General features: G+C 34.8%; 3 protein-coding genes and 1 non-coding gene across 6 annotated transcripts; all 4 read left to right on the top strand.

The window, feature by feature from the left end:
- Positions 1–1,553: 1,553 nt before the first annotated feature.
- Positions 1,554–8,380, top strand: LOC107191776 (glycogen phosphorylase). Of its 2 annotated transcripts, none has more exons than XM_015580880.1 (12): positions 1,554–1,717; positions 1,899–2,216; positions 5,129–5,230; positions 5,311–5,625; positions 5,700–5,811; positions 5,883–6,042; positions 6,239–6,398; positions 6,482–6,792; positions 6,882–6,996; positions 7,120–7,302; positions 7,386–7,733; positions 7,827–8,380. In XM_015580880.1, the coding sequence occupies exons 2-12, from the start codon at positions 1,974–1,976 to the stop codon at positions 8,310–8,312; spliced, it is 2,535 nt and encodes an 844-aa protein (XP_015436366.1). In that variant the 5' UTR covers positions 1,554–1,717; positions 1,899–1,973; the 3' UTR covers positions 8,313–8,380. The 2 variants fall into 2 exon arrangements, with proteins under 2 accessions (XP_015436366.1, XP_015436364.1); XM_015580878.1 differs by having other exon boundaries at positions 1,554–1,784.
- Positions 8,381–9,361: 981 nt separating this feature from the next.
- Positions 9,362–12,664, top strand: LOC107191778 (galectin-8-like). 2 transcript variants are annotated; one of them, XM_015580882.1, is made up of 7 exons: positions 9,362–9,455; positions 11,187–11,272; positions 11,353–11,557; positions 11,649–11,846; positions 11,923–12,011; positions 12,115–12,309; positions 12,399–12,664. In XM_015580882.1, the coding sequence occupies exons 1-7, from the start codon at positions 9,366–9,368 to the stop codon at positions 12,550–12,552; spliced, it is 1,017 nt and encodes a 338-aa protein (XP_015436368.1). In that variant the 5' UTR covers positions 9,362–9,365; the 3' UTR covers positions 12,553–12,664. The 2 variants fall into 2 exon arrangements, with proteins under 2 accessions (XP_015436368.1, XP_015436369.1); XM_015580883.1 differs by having other exon boundaries at positions 12,115–12,290; positions 12,399–12,502.
- Positions 10,714–10,786, top strand: Trnar-ucu. Its single transcript has one exon. It is a non-coding gene; the product is annotated as a tRNA-Arg (tRNA).
- A 1,217-nt stretch (positions 12,665–13,881) lies between the features above and the next one.
- On the top strand, positions 13,882–16,759 carry LOC107191586 (N-acetyltransferase ESCO1). Its single transcript, XM_015580648.1, has 6 exons — positions 13,882–14,140; positions 14,542–15,727; positions 15,804–16,026; positions 16,113–16,286; positions 16,357–16,562; positions 16,636–16,759. The coding sequence occupies exons 2-6, from the start codon at positions 14,559–14,561 to the stop codon at positions 16,757–16,759; spliced, it is 1,896 nt and encodes a 631-aa protein (XP_015436134.1). The 5' UTR covers positions 13,882–14,140; positions 14,542–14,558.
- Positions 16,760–17,368: the final 609 nt, after the last annotated feature.

The following is a 17,368-nucleotide window of genomic DNA, read 5'->3' as shown; positions in this document are numbered from 1 at the left end:
TGAGAAATAGCGCCGTCAATTATTGCTATCACATCACTAAATGTAACTATATGGTTAAACATTACGATGAAAAGTTGTTGGCTGAATTGCGAGTTTTTATTACGATAATGTCGTTTCCAGTGAATCGATGTTGGTACTGAAATTCTGTCAGACTTTTTTAAATCGTGTTACACCTCTTTCTGAATAATTTCGCTTGGAAACGACCAAATACGTTATCACGATACATTGCAGACTGTTCTGAACTGAACAATATAATACTCATCAGAAATCGAGTGCTGTTAAATTACTTTCAATTTCAATTCGAACAATGAATCACTTGCACGTTCCCTGTCTACGATAACACGATTCGATTGAATCTCATTGAAACTTCACGGGTACCATCATCGTTTCTTTTACTTCAATATATGTATAGTGTCCCAAAGAGAAGATACTACGAAAGGAAAGAAATGCGAGAAGTATGGATACAAAGAACCGAAGTGGAAATCTTTTTCAGAATGCGAATTGTAATATGCGTATCGCTTATTGACGTTTTCATTATTGCATCTGCATCCGCACGATTCATTTATAAATAAATTATATTAAATAATACACTGAATCGAGGGCTCCTTTCTTTGGATATTTCCTACTTTTACCAAAATAATGAACTGTGCATTTAGTATGCATCGCACATATATGTATGTACATAATATGTATGTATATTGATTACCAAAATATTTTACGTAAGTACTTCGAGAACCCAGCACTATCGAGTCGACAACCCTCAACCGAAATGAGAGCACTCTCTTATGTCACAATATTCAATAATACATAATCAACAAGCTCGTTGATGTACTTACGCATATTTTGTATTTGACAAAAAAATTATAAACTCTAGGCTCACAATCCGAACCCATATATGTAGGTGACTATGGATAAGAAAATATAGGTCTTTACACGAACTGTATAGCTCAAAGATTATTGGACATTGTCGGATACTCTTTTTGGAAATTTTTATTTTAATATTGCATGTACTCCATGTACCACCATGTACACCTTAATGCGATGTACATGGATGTACATAAGTACCAATAAGTACATATATATTGATGTATGTATGAATACATATACGCGTACGAATAACTTTTCAAAACAACCAATGGCGTCATCTACGGGAACTTATTCAAACTACTAACCGTATACTTTGAATCCCATCTAACGACGAAACTGATGGTACTAACTAATTAGTAGTTGCGATGTTTCCACGCAGATGACACCCGAGTTTTGCGAACAAAAGCGAAGAAGAAAAAGTAACAATGCGTCATTATCTACGCTACACTCAGCTAGCCAACTATGCATGTACATATCAGTATGTATGTATACATACACACATGCTACACCATGCATATAAATACATTTCTTGTTCGCTTGCTAGGAGAATTTGTAAGATATGATAACAGATGGTATTAGTAGTGCATTAAAATTTCATTTAGACGATGGATTTAAAGTCACGTGTCATCTTTTCAGGACATGCGCTTGCGCGACCTTGACACAAGGTGACCGCCCAGCCGCCTCGAAGTTGCCAAAGTGTTGCGTTGCGCGTGCTATTCGTTTCTGGGTAGCGTACGTGTGAGGTTTCATGCGGCACCGGCGTCTACGCATGCGTTGTAAAAACCGGTCAGTTTTGTGCTCAACGTTCTTCGAAAACGGTAACAAAAGCGTGTTACATCTTCTTCATTAGGTATTGCTACCCAACCCGAGAAATACACTGAAACACAACTTCATTAATTCTACATCTAATAATCAGTGTAATTATACATTCTAAGTAAAGAATCATAGATTCACGTTAGCGAGGTTCAGTTTAATCAAAGTGTTCGAGTAGATGTAGAACACTAAATACCGTATATGTCTGCTGTATGTAGTTGGTACGAGAGCAGAAATTGAAGACAGAATAATATCGAGTTGAGGAATATCAAAACCGAAAGCATAAAGTAGAGATGTCTGCGTCAGAAGTGGATCACGAGAAAAGGAAACAGATCTCTGTGCGGGGAATTGTAGACGTTGAAAATGTCGCGAATTTCAAGAAAACATTCAACAGGCATCTTCATTATACGCTTGTAAAAGATCGTAATGTGGCAACAAGCAGGGACTACTTTTTCGCGTTGGCACACAGCGTCAAGGACAACTTGGTATCTAGATGGATACGTACTCAACAGTACTATTATGAAAAGGATCCTAAGGTATGCTTCTTTAAGTATGCATATTCTCTTCCCTACCACACGTACACATAATTTCGATTTCAAATTGAACTCTCCTTAGCTACCGCTGGTAAATGTAATTTGCATATTTAATTCCTCGTATCGAATACATTGTATAGTTGTGTAAAAAATAAACGGTATTCCTTCCTTTTCAATATTTTTTGACATTGTTTCACAGTCAATGTCAATTCTGAAAGGTATTCCGGTTTCTCGGTTGCGCTCGGTTGCCTGTGTAATAATAACACGTCTGTAATATCTCGCAGGTCAATGATTTCCCGCGCTATTATTGAAAACAAAAGTGCAAGCAATTTTTAGCCAACGTAATTGCAATTAATATGTTAATAATATTAATTATTGAAGATCGACAATTATCGTTTGGCCTTCACTCTTTGACGCGCGAGCTTAACGATAGCATGTATATATATATATATATATATGTATACGGAATTATATTAAAATGCTACTACAGATGATAATGTTTATTTGTTTGATGAGACACAGTTCATAATCACAAAAATAAAAAAATGTCAAATCGTAGTATCAAAAGTACAAGTTTCCGCGAAATTTTCGCAATAGCCACGAATTATTACTACAAATACATATGTGTACAATATTATTTATATCACTGAGATGGTATATATTTAGTGATAAACCTTCGAAATGCAGATGCAACATGTTGCAGCGACTATTTTTGTTTGGCCTTACCATCCGCTCACCCCGAGGTCTCGGGCCAAACAGTTTTCATTCTTTTACCAGTGTCACGTTTACGATAAGACCATATGATTTTTGAGACCGTTCCAATTGCATCGATAACTTATTAATAATCATTTGTGAAGTTCCGCGAGGTCATTGTATTAATTAAAGTTTCGCAATAATCTCGCGTCTTGTTCATCATACGTAAACAGTAAACAATTATCAGAAGCTGGATTACGCCAGTATAATCCGAACGGAAAGATAAATTACACTGGGAAAGGTGAAAAAGCATACAAAAAAAAAGGAAAGTTGGAATGGGTAAGTATAATTTAATACGCGATTTTTCTCATAAAGTCATTTAAATTGAAGGAAAGATCACTCATTTCCGAACTTTGTTTGTTTGCGATTTAATTGCGGAACTTATTTCAATTTCAACGGTTGCATCACGTGATGCGCAACTATTAAAAGCGAAGATGTCACGTTTAACACGTTCTCTGACGGTCTGTTTTCGGACCAAGTTCCCGTGTTATTTTGAAAATATTTTAGTTATGCACTATTTTAGTAAGCAGTTCAAAGTTTCAAACTTTTTACGAGTTTTCATATTTTTCATATTATGTATTTCGGTGCTGATATTAGTCGGACCATTGAGATTTGTGATCGTTTATTTATAAATGATCCCCCTACTAAGAAGAAGACTTGACAATATTTCGGAACGATTTACGACCGCAATAAATACTAGTAATTGTCTAATTTTGCAATCAATTCTAATTGTCCCCATTTTCATGTACGCCCCTTTGAAAACGAACATTCAATATATTTTTAACCCTTTGCACTCCGCTGTCCCCTCTCAGGGGACATCGTAATTCTAGCATATCACTCGGATGTCCCCTCTCAGGGGACATTCAAGTTTATTAGTGATTACGGCGAATTGAGTTATTTCCGCGCAACTTTTCGAGACATACATGTTTCCCTGAAGTTTTCTCTTGAAATGGCACAAGAAATCGAATCATAATATCGTAAGATTACTAACAGATATATACAAGAAATGGCGGCGGGTTTTGTGTTAGACAAGAATATGAGACGCGTGCTCACGACGGTCCGAGCACTTCTCGAAACCACTTGAAAAGAGCGATAAGGGGAGCTTGTAGAAGAAAGGTCGGTATGCGAACATAGCACGCACTGTATAGTGTGATTTATATTTATAAATAAACAAGTCTAAATCTGGAGGAAAATATGGGTGGTGTGGATCGTGCGGATCAATACGCTTCGACGTATTGTTTCCTCCGTAAATCGTTGAAATGGTGGAGAAAACTATTTTTTTGGGGGTTGGAAATGTGTGTGATAAACTCATACATCATATATCGCATCTCAAAACAAACAACTAATGAAACGCCAATGACACACCACAAGTTTGTCAAAACACTAATTGACCAATTGAGGGGCGATTTTCGTGTGTCAAGAACGCGCCCATCCACACCTTCTGCGGACAATAGATTAGATAATAAATTACATATTCCAGATGTGGGACGAAGAAAACGAGACTGTATAGTATGTTCTAACAGGAAAACATCTGGTGGCAGGCGACAAACAAATTATTATTGTCAAACATGCACCAACCAGCCCGCAATGCATATTGGGGAGTGTTTTAAAATTTATCATACTCTGCAAAATTATAAACAATAAAATATTGATTTTTTTACAAATAAACATTCCTCGATCTCAGCCAATTGATATCAGTCCAATATCATTATAATACGTTACTTAGTTCTAAAATTATAATAAGTTATACGAGGGTTTGTAAATGTTTGTTTCTGCTGTAAAGTGGCGCTGAGTAGCTGATAGCCAACGTCCAAAATCGTGCGGAGTGCAAAGGGTTAATCATAGTCCAATGGAAACGCGCGAGATAAGATATACATATGTATGTTAATCGCTTTCGTAACGGGAACCCTGAAGTCACAATAAGACTTAATCTATGAAAGCTGTTATGACACAATCTAAGGAACTTTTATTTTACTGAACCATAGTTCAATGTCTCTTTATTACTATACATATTATATATACATATTATAACAGATGTCTATAAGCATAAGTATTTAAAATATTTTTGTCAGTTTCACGTTAGAATTGCATTTTTTAATAAAGTACAATACATGGGAATAAAAGTTTCACAATTTTTATCCAGATACCATTTTTTGTTTCAGAGAGTTTATTATCTCTCCTTGGAATATTATATGGGAAGAACCCTTCAAAATACTATGATCAACTTAGGCATTCAAGGTGCTTGTGACGAAGCAATGTACCAGGTCAGTTTTGTTCATTCTAAGTAAATGATCAGACAATAAGAAAGGATAATGCTAACTGTATCACTCTGTTCTTAATGTAGATGGGCTTAGACATTGAAGAACTAGAAGAACTCGAAGAAGATGCAGGTCTAGGAAATGGTGGTTTGGGAAGACTTGCAGCTTGTTTCCTAGACAGCATGGCCACTCTTGGCTTAGCAGCATATGGATATGGTATTCGATACGAATATGGAATATTTGCTCAGAAAATAAAAAGCGGGGAACAAGTAGAAGAACCCGATGATTGGTTGAGGTATGGAAATCCATGGGAAAAAGCAAGACCAGAGTTCATGCTTCCTGTGAACTTTTATGGACAAGTTATTGATACTCCTGAAGGGAAGAAATGGGTGAACACACAGGTTTGGGTTGAATAAATGAATAAAAGTATAGGATGGTTACATTAATATTCTATTGTATATACCGTTTTATGCAGGTTGTGTTTGCAATGCCGTATGATAATCCAGTTCCTGGATATAAAAATAATGTAGTAAATACTCTTAGATTGTGGTCTGCTAAGTCACCAGTGGAATTCAATCTACAATTCTGTAAGGAAATCATTGATTTTCTACCTCGGGTATTCATAAGTGTCTTAATAAGCTCTAAATATTGTTTACAGTCAATAACGGTGATTACATCCAAGCCGTGATCGATCGGAATTTGGCGGAAAACATTTCCAGAGTATTATATCCAAATGACAATTTCTTTGAGGGAAAGGAGTTACGTCTGAAGCAGGAATACTTTATGGTGGCCGCGACTCTTCAAGATATAATTCGAAGGTAATTACATATTCACGTACAACTGTCTCGTTATTTATTTATAATTGTAACAGACCAATAGATATTTGCGATTGTTGAAGATTCTTCTGACTTTCAACAACAATCTTAATCTTAAGTATAAATATAAATGTACAACATATACATTAACTATGTTTATATGCTGACAGCAAATTTTTGGAAATATTATTACTTGCAGGTATAAAGCCAGCAAATTTGGTTCGAAAGAACACCATCGTACAGATTTCGATATGTTTCCCGATAAAGTCGCCATCCAGCTGAACGATACTCATCCTTCCTTGGCCATTCCTGAGTTGATGCGAATTCTTATCGATGTCGAAGGTCTTCCATGGGAAAAGGTTACTTTACCACATAATTTTGTTTCAACCTGTACGAGTATCAAAAATACATTGTCATTTTAATAATTTGTGTCAATGTGAAGGCTTGGGACATCACGACCAAAACTTGTGCCTATACCAATCACACGGTACTTCCAGAGGCCCTTGAAAGATGGCCGACAAACATGTTGGAAAGCATCCTGCCTCGACATTTGCAAATAATATACCACATAAACTTTCTTCATTTGCAACAAGTTTCTGCCAAGTACCCGGGTGACTTAGATCGCCTTCGTCGCATGTCTTTAATCGAAGAAGAGGGCGAGAAGAGAGTTAATATGGCGCATTTATCCATTGTTGGTAGTCACGCTATTAATGGCGTTGCAGCAATACATTCAGAAATCTTGAAAAACGGCGTGTATGTATTTCAATATTTTAAGCTTATACATATGTACATACATATATCGATAGCCTCCAGAATGCCTGTAATGCTTTTTATTATTACAGTTTCAAAGATTTCTATGAAATGTCGCCTGAAAAGTTCCAGAATAAGACCAATGGTATTACACCAAGAAGATGGCTTCTTCTGTGTAATCCAAATCTCTCCGATATTATCGAAGAAGTGAGAAATTTATTAACAATTTCTGGAAAATCTCAAATTTTTACTGCAACTGTTTTTAACAATTAAGTGATTAAATATTTGTGAAATACAGGTTATATTGTATTTCCATTTACGCTTTTTCAGAAAATTGGCGACGAATGGACGGTGCATCTGGAACAGCTTATACAACTAAAGCAATGGGCGAAGGACCCAGTCTTTCAGCGCAGTGTCATGAAAGTGAAACAAGAAAATAAATTGAAAGTAACGCAATTACTTGAAAAGGATTATGGTGTTAAAGTAAATCCTGCCTCTATCTTTGATATTCAGGTAATCGGTCCGCTTGATTGAATACACAGAAATTTACATATCGCAATAATGCTAATAGTTTGACACATTGAAAAAAAAAACAGGTGAAGCGAATACATGAGTATAAGAGACAACTTTTGAATTGCTTGCACGTGATCACACTTTACAATAGAATAAAGAAGGATCCGTCCGCGCCATTCACTCCTCGTACTGTCATGATTGGAGGAAAAGCAGCTCCGGGCTATCATTTGGCCAAAAAAATTATTAAGTTAATCTGCAGTGTAGGAAACGTTATAAATAATGATCCGATTGTCGGTGACAAATTAAAACTGATCTACTTGGAGAATTACCGGGTCACTTTAGCCGAGAAGATTATTCCAGCTGCGGATTTGAGTGAGCAAATTTCAACCGCTGGTACTGAAGCATCCGGTACAGGAAACATGAAGTTTATGGTAAGCATCCATCGAAGATCGAGTGATTAGTATATTAAAGTGTTTTAATCGATTCATTCGCAAACGAGTGGAATACTTTATTTAAATTTTCAGTTAAATGGAGCTTTAACGATCGGTACATTGGATGGTGCCAACGTCGAAATGGCTGAAGAGATGGGCAATGATAATATATTCATCTTCGGTATGACGGTTGAGGAAGTAGAAGGGTTACAGAAGAAGGGGTACAATGCGCACGATTATTATAACAGAATTCCAGAATTGAAACAATGCATTGATCAAATCCAGGGTGGCTTCTTTAGTCCCAATAATCCAGATGAGTTCAAAGACATCACAAATGTTCTACTTAATTGGGATAGGTTCTATTTGTTTGCTGATTATGAGAGCTATATCCGCATGCAAGATCATGTCGGCAGAGTTTATCAGGATGAAAGCAAATGGGTCGAAATGGCAATTCACAACATTGCTTCGTCAGGAAAATTCTCATCGGATCGCACCATCGCGGAATATGCTCGCGAAATTTGGGGTGTCGAACCCTCCTGGCAACGGCTTCCTGCACCTCACGAACCACGAGATATATAAATTATACATTTCTTTGGCTAATTTACGTTTTCGCTTATAATGCTCACAATTAATAGTCGTCGTTATTATGTTCTCTCTCTCTCTCTCTCTCTCTCTCTCTCTCTCTCTCTCTCCCTCCCTCCCTCTCTCCTTTTTTTGTAATTTTTTTGTTCCTCTTTTGTTTCTTTAAATAGATAAAATTATTGTTCTTGAGCAAGCGTGAGTAATTTCGCAGTTGAGACAGTCGCTATGTTCATGACATTAGAACAAAATCTACCAAATACAAATTTAATTCTCTTAAAATATGTCTATTCTTTTAGCATATCTCTGATATAGTCTACAACTGAGAATTATTCACGTTTACTTGAGGAAGCATCTACTGCCTGAAACTTGTGAAAAAATCTTGTTATTGATAACCATCGACTGATCGACAAAGGAGATAAAAGTTGCATGTATGTGAAAACTTCTCGTGTTCCTATATTTTGAGTAAAACATAACATATGTATTTTATCAGCAAGTAACGCGGTTTCACGTCTTAAGAAAACAAAACAGCAGTCTAGTGGAACGAAATAATTTGACACAAATATCAGAAGTTATGTTTCTCATCTTACTTTTTTACTTGTAAATAAAATATCCGCTATAAAGTTGAACAAAACAAAGAATTTATCGATTGTTAACTAAGTCGGACACCGCTAGTGAAATAATAGAAAGAAAAAGAAACTATTTATTGTGAACTTTACATTATTATATATTATTACAAATATTTAATTGTATATTTAATAATGTTTATATTATATGAAAGTTTATTAGTATTTTAAAAACGCTTTTTGCCATATTTTAGAATTAAATTTTATGGAGAAAAATTGTCTTTTTTTTTATTGTACACAATAAAACATTGACACTTATAAAGATGGTTCTTAACATATGAATAAAGTTAAACTGTATTCTTTTTATCACCCGTGCGTCTGATAAATTTAAACAAACATTCCCATTCAAAAGCGTGCCTGTATGAAGACGGCATAATTTCAGATAGGCTAATGTCTGATAAATCATTCTTCGATATTCTCAGAGAGCATGTCTGTAAACCATGATGACATTTTTGTGCAAACGAAGGAAAATGCTCGCCGAGAGTTTTCGTTCGTCGACGAGGACACAATCCCGTTAGTGAGTATCGATCGGTAACAATAAAAATTCAGGTCATAGGAACTAAAAACATAGATTTGCGGAATGAAAATTTTGGTACTCAACTCCTAACCTTTTTTGGTTCGAAGTAGCAATGCATTAAAATTTAATTATACTGCAAGATAATGTTTCAGTGTGAACACGTACATCTTTGAATTACTACAACTAATGTTATGCCAATTTCTGTACCTTCTGATTGATGTATAAACTATTTGAATGGTCTGATAGTTTTGCAATCTTCAGATATCTGATACATACATAGTTCGGTTTACTGGTTAGCGGTATAAATAAATGATATAATTAATTATGTTGTAATTAACAAGATGGAATTCAATATATAATCAATTCTACAGTGTCGATTAACATTGTATTAAGAAAGCAGTGAAATATCTGCTGTAAAGTGAGAAATATATTACACATAGATACCAACAATATATATGTACATATCCATACATATTAACCTGCCTTACGTATATCGCTGTAATCGGATATAATATGCTGTTGCCGGATAATTAAAAGTTTTTAGGTTGTTCGGTATTATGTTACACGCCATTAATAAACGTATGTAATTAATTAACAAAATCTACGACACTTTGACAACCGTATGCACGAATTTAAATACGTATATTGAATATTGGTATACATATATGATAGATTCGACCATTTCAGTAGCAAATGAGAATGTTATCTTACCTGTTTGTGAAATCTGAGAAAAGATAGATATTTTTTATTCGATTTAATTGATAAAGAAAAATCTATATTGTGAAATTGAAATACTGAGACAAAAAGATCGTCCGATTAGACGATAATAAAATAAAGTTTCATGGTAGATACATTGATCAATATGTTGCATTATATCATGATCTCTACTGTTTAGTTTGTTTGTTGAAAACTTTATACATTTGTTAAATCTGTCTTTATATTTGAACCCCATCTTTTCAATGCAGGTGCGCGAACGATTATTTCGTATTAAAATGAAGATGAACAGCTGCACCCAACGAAAAATGATTCCCACGGAGACTAATGTCGAGGATTCGAATTCAGACTTTGAGTAGCTTCTATGTATGAACCTTCAATTCCTGTCCCAAGTAGTCACATTCCCTTTAGACACCATCCTGCACACGGATGTTAAACTGCATAAACGTATTGTTCCCATAAAAAAAGTTAACTGCTGATCATTATAATTGAATTGGTTTCTCGTTGTGCAATATTATTAGCCTGAAAAGATTTGATTCACGTAGTCCCTTTGGCGCAGAGGATAGCGCGTTGGACTTCTAATCCAAAGGTCGCGGGTTCGATCCCCGCAAGGGATGATCTGTTTTGCTTTCGAAAACTAAGTAAAACTAAGTGTTTTTTAAAAACTTTATTATTCAATCATTGACACAGTATCTAATTATCACGTTGTGTAAAATATTTAAGTCATTATTTCCCTTTTCTACTTGTGAAAAATTCTATACAATAATACTAGGAGTATTATATGTACTAGATATCTGTTATGTACTCGATATCTTGACGAGAAATCACATTCATTGATAAAGTATGCAGAAAATATTTTGCTTTTTATTCTTGTGTTTTTTTCTTTCAATAAATATTTTCACGCTGTTACATATTCAGTATCTGATTTGTAAGGATATACTTACATACATGATTTGACTATGATAAACTTTATCGTTCCGTGTAACGTATATTGACAGACCGTAATTTTTGTTTCAGAATGATTCGAAACCGTTTCCATTGCAACCTCTTAAACCAACATCAGCTATTGTGGTTACGGGATACATACCTCCGAATGCATTGAGGTACATTGTTGTTGCAAAAATAATACTAAAAAAACGCAAACAAAAGACCGATGTGTTAATTAATGCATAAAACGTTGCAGATTTTCAGTAAACTTATTATGTAAAACGGCAAGTAATATTGCGTTACATTTCAATGCACGATTGGATAGGGGATACGTTGTGCGAAATACGAAATACAAAGGTTCTTGGGAGGAAGAGGAAACATGTTCTCCTGCTGGACATACCGCCTTTCGGCGGAACACTTACATTCACATTCTAATATTTTGCACTGTCGACGCATTTCAGGCAAAAATTCATTCGACATCTACATTCTACGTAGAATTTTCCAAGATCGTGGTAACGACAATTCCTTCTTGAACCAAGGCTAATTTTTTAGGTGGCTGTAAATGGAGAGCATTTCTGTGGGTTTTCGTATCGGATGCCACTCGAGGATGTGACTAGCCTCGAAATAAATGAATCGCTGGAAGATATTAGATGTCGACAGCTCATGCTGTTCGTTTATCCAGATCCAAAGATATGCAAGTCGAGCACTTCTTTGAGTTTAAAAATCGATAAACCACTCGTTGAATGTCTCGTATGTCCTTTTATAATAATTGACAATTTTATCCTTTGGTATTGACGAAAATATATTGAATAAACTTTATGCACAGGCTGTTCCTATTACTGTGGATCTCGAAAATGAGTTCAAGATAGGAACTAGACTCTTTATCGCTGGGAGATTGAAACTTCTTCCCCATTCGTAAGTTTTAACAACTATTGTTCCGTTTCCGGTTTCTCTTTATAGAAGGAGAAATGATGAGTCGATCACCAAAACTTATAAACATTTCTTTTATTCTGAACAGATTTTACGTAAATCTACAAAAGGGAAAAACGATATATCCTCATCCCATAATCGCTTTGCACTTAAATCCGCGCTTTTTATATGGTAACAGCGGGCCATATATCGTAATGAACTGTTGGTCGAATGGATCTTGGGGACACGAGGAAAGACACCAGGGGCAATTATCTTGGATGCCTGGTCGTGACTTTCTTCTGACGTTTGTATCGCTGTCTTTATACGAAGTTGACAAAGAAAGGAAGAATCGGTTCTTTCTACGGTATTAATTTGTTGTTTTATTCGTGATAGAATTCGGTGTGAATGCGAAGCATACTCGATATGGCTGGACGACAAAATGATTGGTGAAATGAAACACAGGTTACAACCTAATGTAATTGATACCCTTAGAATTTCCGGAGACATTGTACTTCATGAGTTAGCCATGACTCGTACAATCAACTGAACATTTGTTATTCGTATTAATAAAAGATCACTATATAACTATTTGTCATATTATTTTTTTCTCGCATTAATTGTTGCTTGTACCCTAAAAATTGTACATGTATAAGCAACTTTGTATGTATGGTGTTACTTTAGCTGTAGTAGAAGAACTTGCTGAAGAAAAAACTATCACAATGAATTATAATTCTTCTTAATTATGTAACAGTTGTTGTATTTCTATTTATGCCTCCTGAAGATTTAATCCTACTCCTAGCTAATAAAAGGCTAACAATATAATGCTGTAAGTACAGTTAAAAGATGCAACCAACCTAGGTTCAAATAATACATATTTACCGCTCTGGATCTAATTAGTTGCTTTGCGTACTGGTTTGTACGCAAGCTGATCGGTGGAAGATGGAACGGTGGAACCACACCAACAGAATAGGCAGAATAAAATCTCGTACGTAACCTCACTTTCTCACAGACACGGGGTCTCTTACGCATTCTTTCGGGGTCCTATGACCCCACTTTCTCTCACACACGGGGGCTCTTACACATGCTCCGGGGGTTCTATGACCCCTCTTACCGAACTACTACCACGGTCGTATATACGACCGTGGTCGATACTCACACTACTCGATATGAGTACTTTAGTTCGATACCTATTTGGTATCGTAACTAGAGATGGCGTGCAAAATCACTAACGGTGATTTATCACAGTGATCGCCGAATCACGATCACGGTCGTGATTTAACTTCATTCACAACCGTGATTGCGATTTTTCTATCTTGGGTGAATTTGCTCACTGCGATCGTAAGTCCTTGATCTTTAAACAGAAAAACGTATTCAATATGATTTTACGATAATTACATTACTATTCGTGTTTGTAAACATCAGTAGAAAAAACAAGAAATTCTAAAAAAATGATTTGCTAGGTAACATGTAGATTATAATTTGTAATCATTAATTTATTCATTATTCTTCATTGTTTCTACTTATTCCTTCACTTTATACGATATAACCCTAATTTTTGTTTTGATGTCGTTAATGTGAAATATACAAATTGTGTATCGCGTGTGAAGAACTGTTAGGTTTCTCCACCAATAAGAAAGGATCACGGGAAATCACGAATCACTGTGAAAAATCATCGTGATTGGGAACGAACGTGATCGAATCACGAGTGATTCACAAGTAGCAGTTCACGCCATCTCTAATCGCAACCGCAGGTATCGATACCAAAAGTACTCATATCGATTAATGTACTCGTATTTACTTGTATCGAGTCATCCCTATGTGCAGTGCGTACTTTCTGTATCGTGTGTAATCTCAGGCGGATTTGAAAGACCGCGAAAGCGGTAGAAAGCGGAGGAAGGAAACGGTAAGTTTTTGTAGCGGTTTCGCCTTCGCCTTATCGCGTATGATCCAGTATGATCGCGTAGGAAATACTGGGAAATTGGTACGCGATTCAATTTGTCGGCTTTTTGACTTATTTTATATTAATTCTGTCATTCTTATTGTAATTAGATCCAAGACCAAAACATATTTGAAAAATTGACAGACATAAACAATAGTAAAATTATTTTCACAAACGTTTTGTAATACTATTTCAGGTTAGTTTATTTACGTACTAATTTGTACATATCATCTTTATCTCAGTTTTATTCATAGTGGTTTAAAAAACCTTTTGGACTATCGAATATATAATATTCCAATATGATAACCATTTGAAGTTATATTTGTTTTCCTTCATGTATTCAGTGACTCCGAATAGTATTAAACGTTCGAGTTTGATGTCCCAGCATATGAGTCATACCATAATACACCTGTTTGAGCGATGACTCAACATGTGGGTCACGTTTTATAATATGTTACTTCAGTTACAGTTATCTATATATAATATACTATTACTTATTCAGCTGTTCCTGTGTTTATTATATACATAGTCAAAAGAATTATCACAAGCCTATGGATTTTATACAGCAGAATATATTGTATACTTCACACAGAACAGCCTAGAACAGAGCACCAATGACTTCAGAACATAAAGTAATACCATTGCCAAAATTGCATAGGCGCAAATTTCTTGGCATTTCTGATATGATCAAGAGTTTTTCACCGAAGAGGAAAGAAAATGCAATAAAAAGACATACATCGGAAGAAACTGGTGGCATCGTAAAATTATTAAAAACGGAGGAAAATTGTACAGTGTCCAGAGCTAGAGCAGCTTTGTTTCAGGATAATATCTATGAAACAAAAATCAAGAACTTCATGTTGAGTACTAACAGTTTTTATAGTAAAGCTAATACAGAGGCAAAATACAGTTACACGTTTACTTCGTATGTATCATCGGAACAAAAACCACATAGAAAAAGTTTTTCAGGGCAGGTGCATCATAGTAAACAATCTATGAAAAGACACACAATAGGGGGAGTCAATGGTGGGGTATCGCATGGAATCAAAAAACCAAAACGAAAACCTAATGTGCATACTATGAAAAATACTGTAATCGATTCTGCAAAAAATAATACAACAGGGTCTACACAAAATATTTCGAATATACAGAAAGATCTTTCGGAAGTAGCAAAGATACAAGATACGAGAACACCTGTTACAGTATCGATTGAAAGGTCTCCGACGCCGGAAATTGATCTTACTAAGCGATTTTTCAAACTTAAAGGAACGTCAAAAAGAAATGATGCAGCCACTGTAACAATAAATAATAATGTCAAATTAAAGGTCGTCTCGGATAGCAAAGTATTACCAAATCAAGAGAACTTTCAATCTGTTTCGCAAACACATAAACGGCCAAAGCTAATGGATATATCATTCGATACCACTGATCTGACAGTAGATGAACCAGAGTTAGAAATCACTATAGAGAAAAATAAAGTTGCCAATATACTAAAAGCATTGGAAGATGATTGGGCAGATGATGACTATGACAAAATGGAGAAACTAACAAACAGAAATTTTGTCCATATTTCTCCAATAAAACCAGTAGCAATTCTAAAAGATGTTATTATGTTTCCAGCAACTGAACTTAGTAACACGACGTCGAGTATGAACATTAAAGACATTAGTACACAATTAACATTTGAAAATATTTCTTTAGATGGTAATGAAAATAATATCAAAGAGAACGAACCCAAATATTATCCATTATTCTATAAAGATCACTTCTCTAATAAAATATACGAGTAAGTGCTACAAAATCATTAATATATTTTTAATTCTGAATGCTTATTAAATCTGCTTAATTAATTATTATTTCAGAGAAATTGGTAAAAAATCAGTACATAATACAAAAAATACAATAAATTGGCAGTTATCGAGAAAACAAATTCGTAATGTGAATCAGTATCAGTTAGATGCAGGACAAAAAAATTTCGGAGCAACACAGTGTACAGAATGTGGTGTTGTGTATCAGATAGGTGATCCTATAGACGAAAATGCTCATCTAAATTATCACAATAACAGGAAAAGTCTAAAGTTTTCTGTATGTGCCAAGTGTATTATACATGCATAATACGTATCTATAAATTATCTAACCAACACTTCACTGATGTCGACTGCTTATTCCAGGGTTGGAAGACAGAACGTGTCATTATGGACGATCCTCTCAGGATCAGTCGAGTGATCTTGGTAGAGCCAAATGATCCGAAACAATGTTGGAATAAGATAGCAGATGTGTTAGCATACGTGAACAGAGATTTAGGATTACCTGACACAAAACTATCAGATTTTGAGCACAAAAAAGTAACTATAAATATTTCCATCCATTTATTTATGTATATATTTTTAACATCAACATATTGTACTTTTTTAGGTGTACTTATATGTAAGGGATAAAACTGTCTTAGGAGTGTTAGTTGCAGAACATATAACTACTGCACATCGTATGATACCAGAATTACTGGAATTAGATTGTTGTACAGCAGAAAGTACACCTGCCAAATGCGGTATTGATATTGTATGGACTGATATGAATCATCGTAGACAAGGCATCGCTTCTAAACTACTAGATACATTAAGGTAAAGTTTTTTTGCTCTAAAAAATATGCACTAACTTTTCATTATTTTCCAATAACTTGTTCAATCGTTTTAGACCTCATTTTTTATACGGATATGTAATGTCTGTGGACGATATCGCATTTTCAATTCCGTCGCCGAGTGGTAAAAAATTTGCTGAAAACTATACCAAAACCCGAAATTATAAGGTTTACTGTTAATAGTAGGTACGAACGTTATCCCTTCTTTGAGTAAACCAAAAACTGAAATCATTGTACACAATTCGTTTATGTTATTAATTATAAATTTGGTTTTACGTAGATTTACTTACTTACTTACTTACTTACTTACTTACTTACTTACTTGTTTGTTTGTTTGTTTGTTTGTTTGTTTCTTCGTATAATTTTTTATTACGTAGCTAGTTTATTCTACCTCCATTTCTGTGGTGCAGCCAAAAGTATTTATTAATATTATTGACAACAGTCATTTTGAATTGCCACTGCATGACATTCTTTTTTACTATGTATTACAACATTGTGTGTCGTGTTATACTAAAATCCCGGAATAATTGTTTTTCAACAGTTTGATTTGTATGAATGAATAGGAAAATTCTGTTTATATTAATCTAAGCGTGTTATTCTCATTCTCTTCTCATTCATAGTATGTTTATTTTTTTAATTTATTTTCGGTTGAATGCGTTGTACATGCGAAACGCATAAAGAGAAAAAGAATATATTGTGTACTAGTGCCAGAATTGCAATGTAGACGTTTGTTAACAAAATTGTTTTGAAATTCATAGCACAAAATTAGATTACAAACATAAATCGGTG

The sequence above is a fragment of the Dufourea novaeangliae genome, unplaced genomic scaffold, assembly GCF_001272555.1.
Source record: "Dufourea novaeangliae isolate 0120121106 unplaced genomic scaffold, ASM127255v1 scaffold228, whole genome shotgun sequence".
In the NCBI taxonomy this organism is placed as follows: domain Eukaryota; kingdom Metazoa; phylum Arthropoda; class Insecta; order Hymenoptera; family Halictidae; genus Dufourea; species Dufourea novaeangliae.
This window is presented reverse-complemented; position numbering and strand designations above follow the sequence as displayed.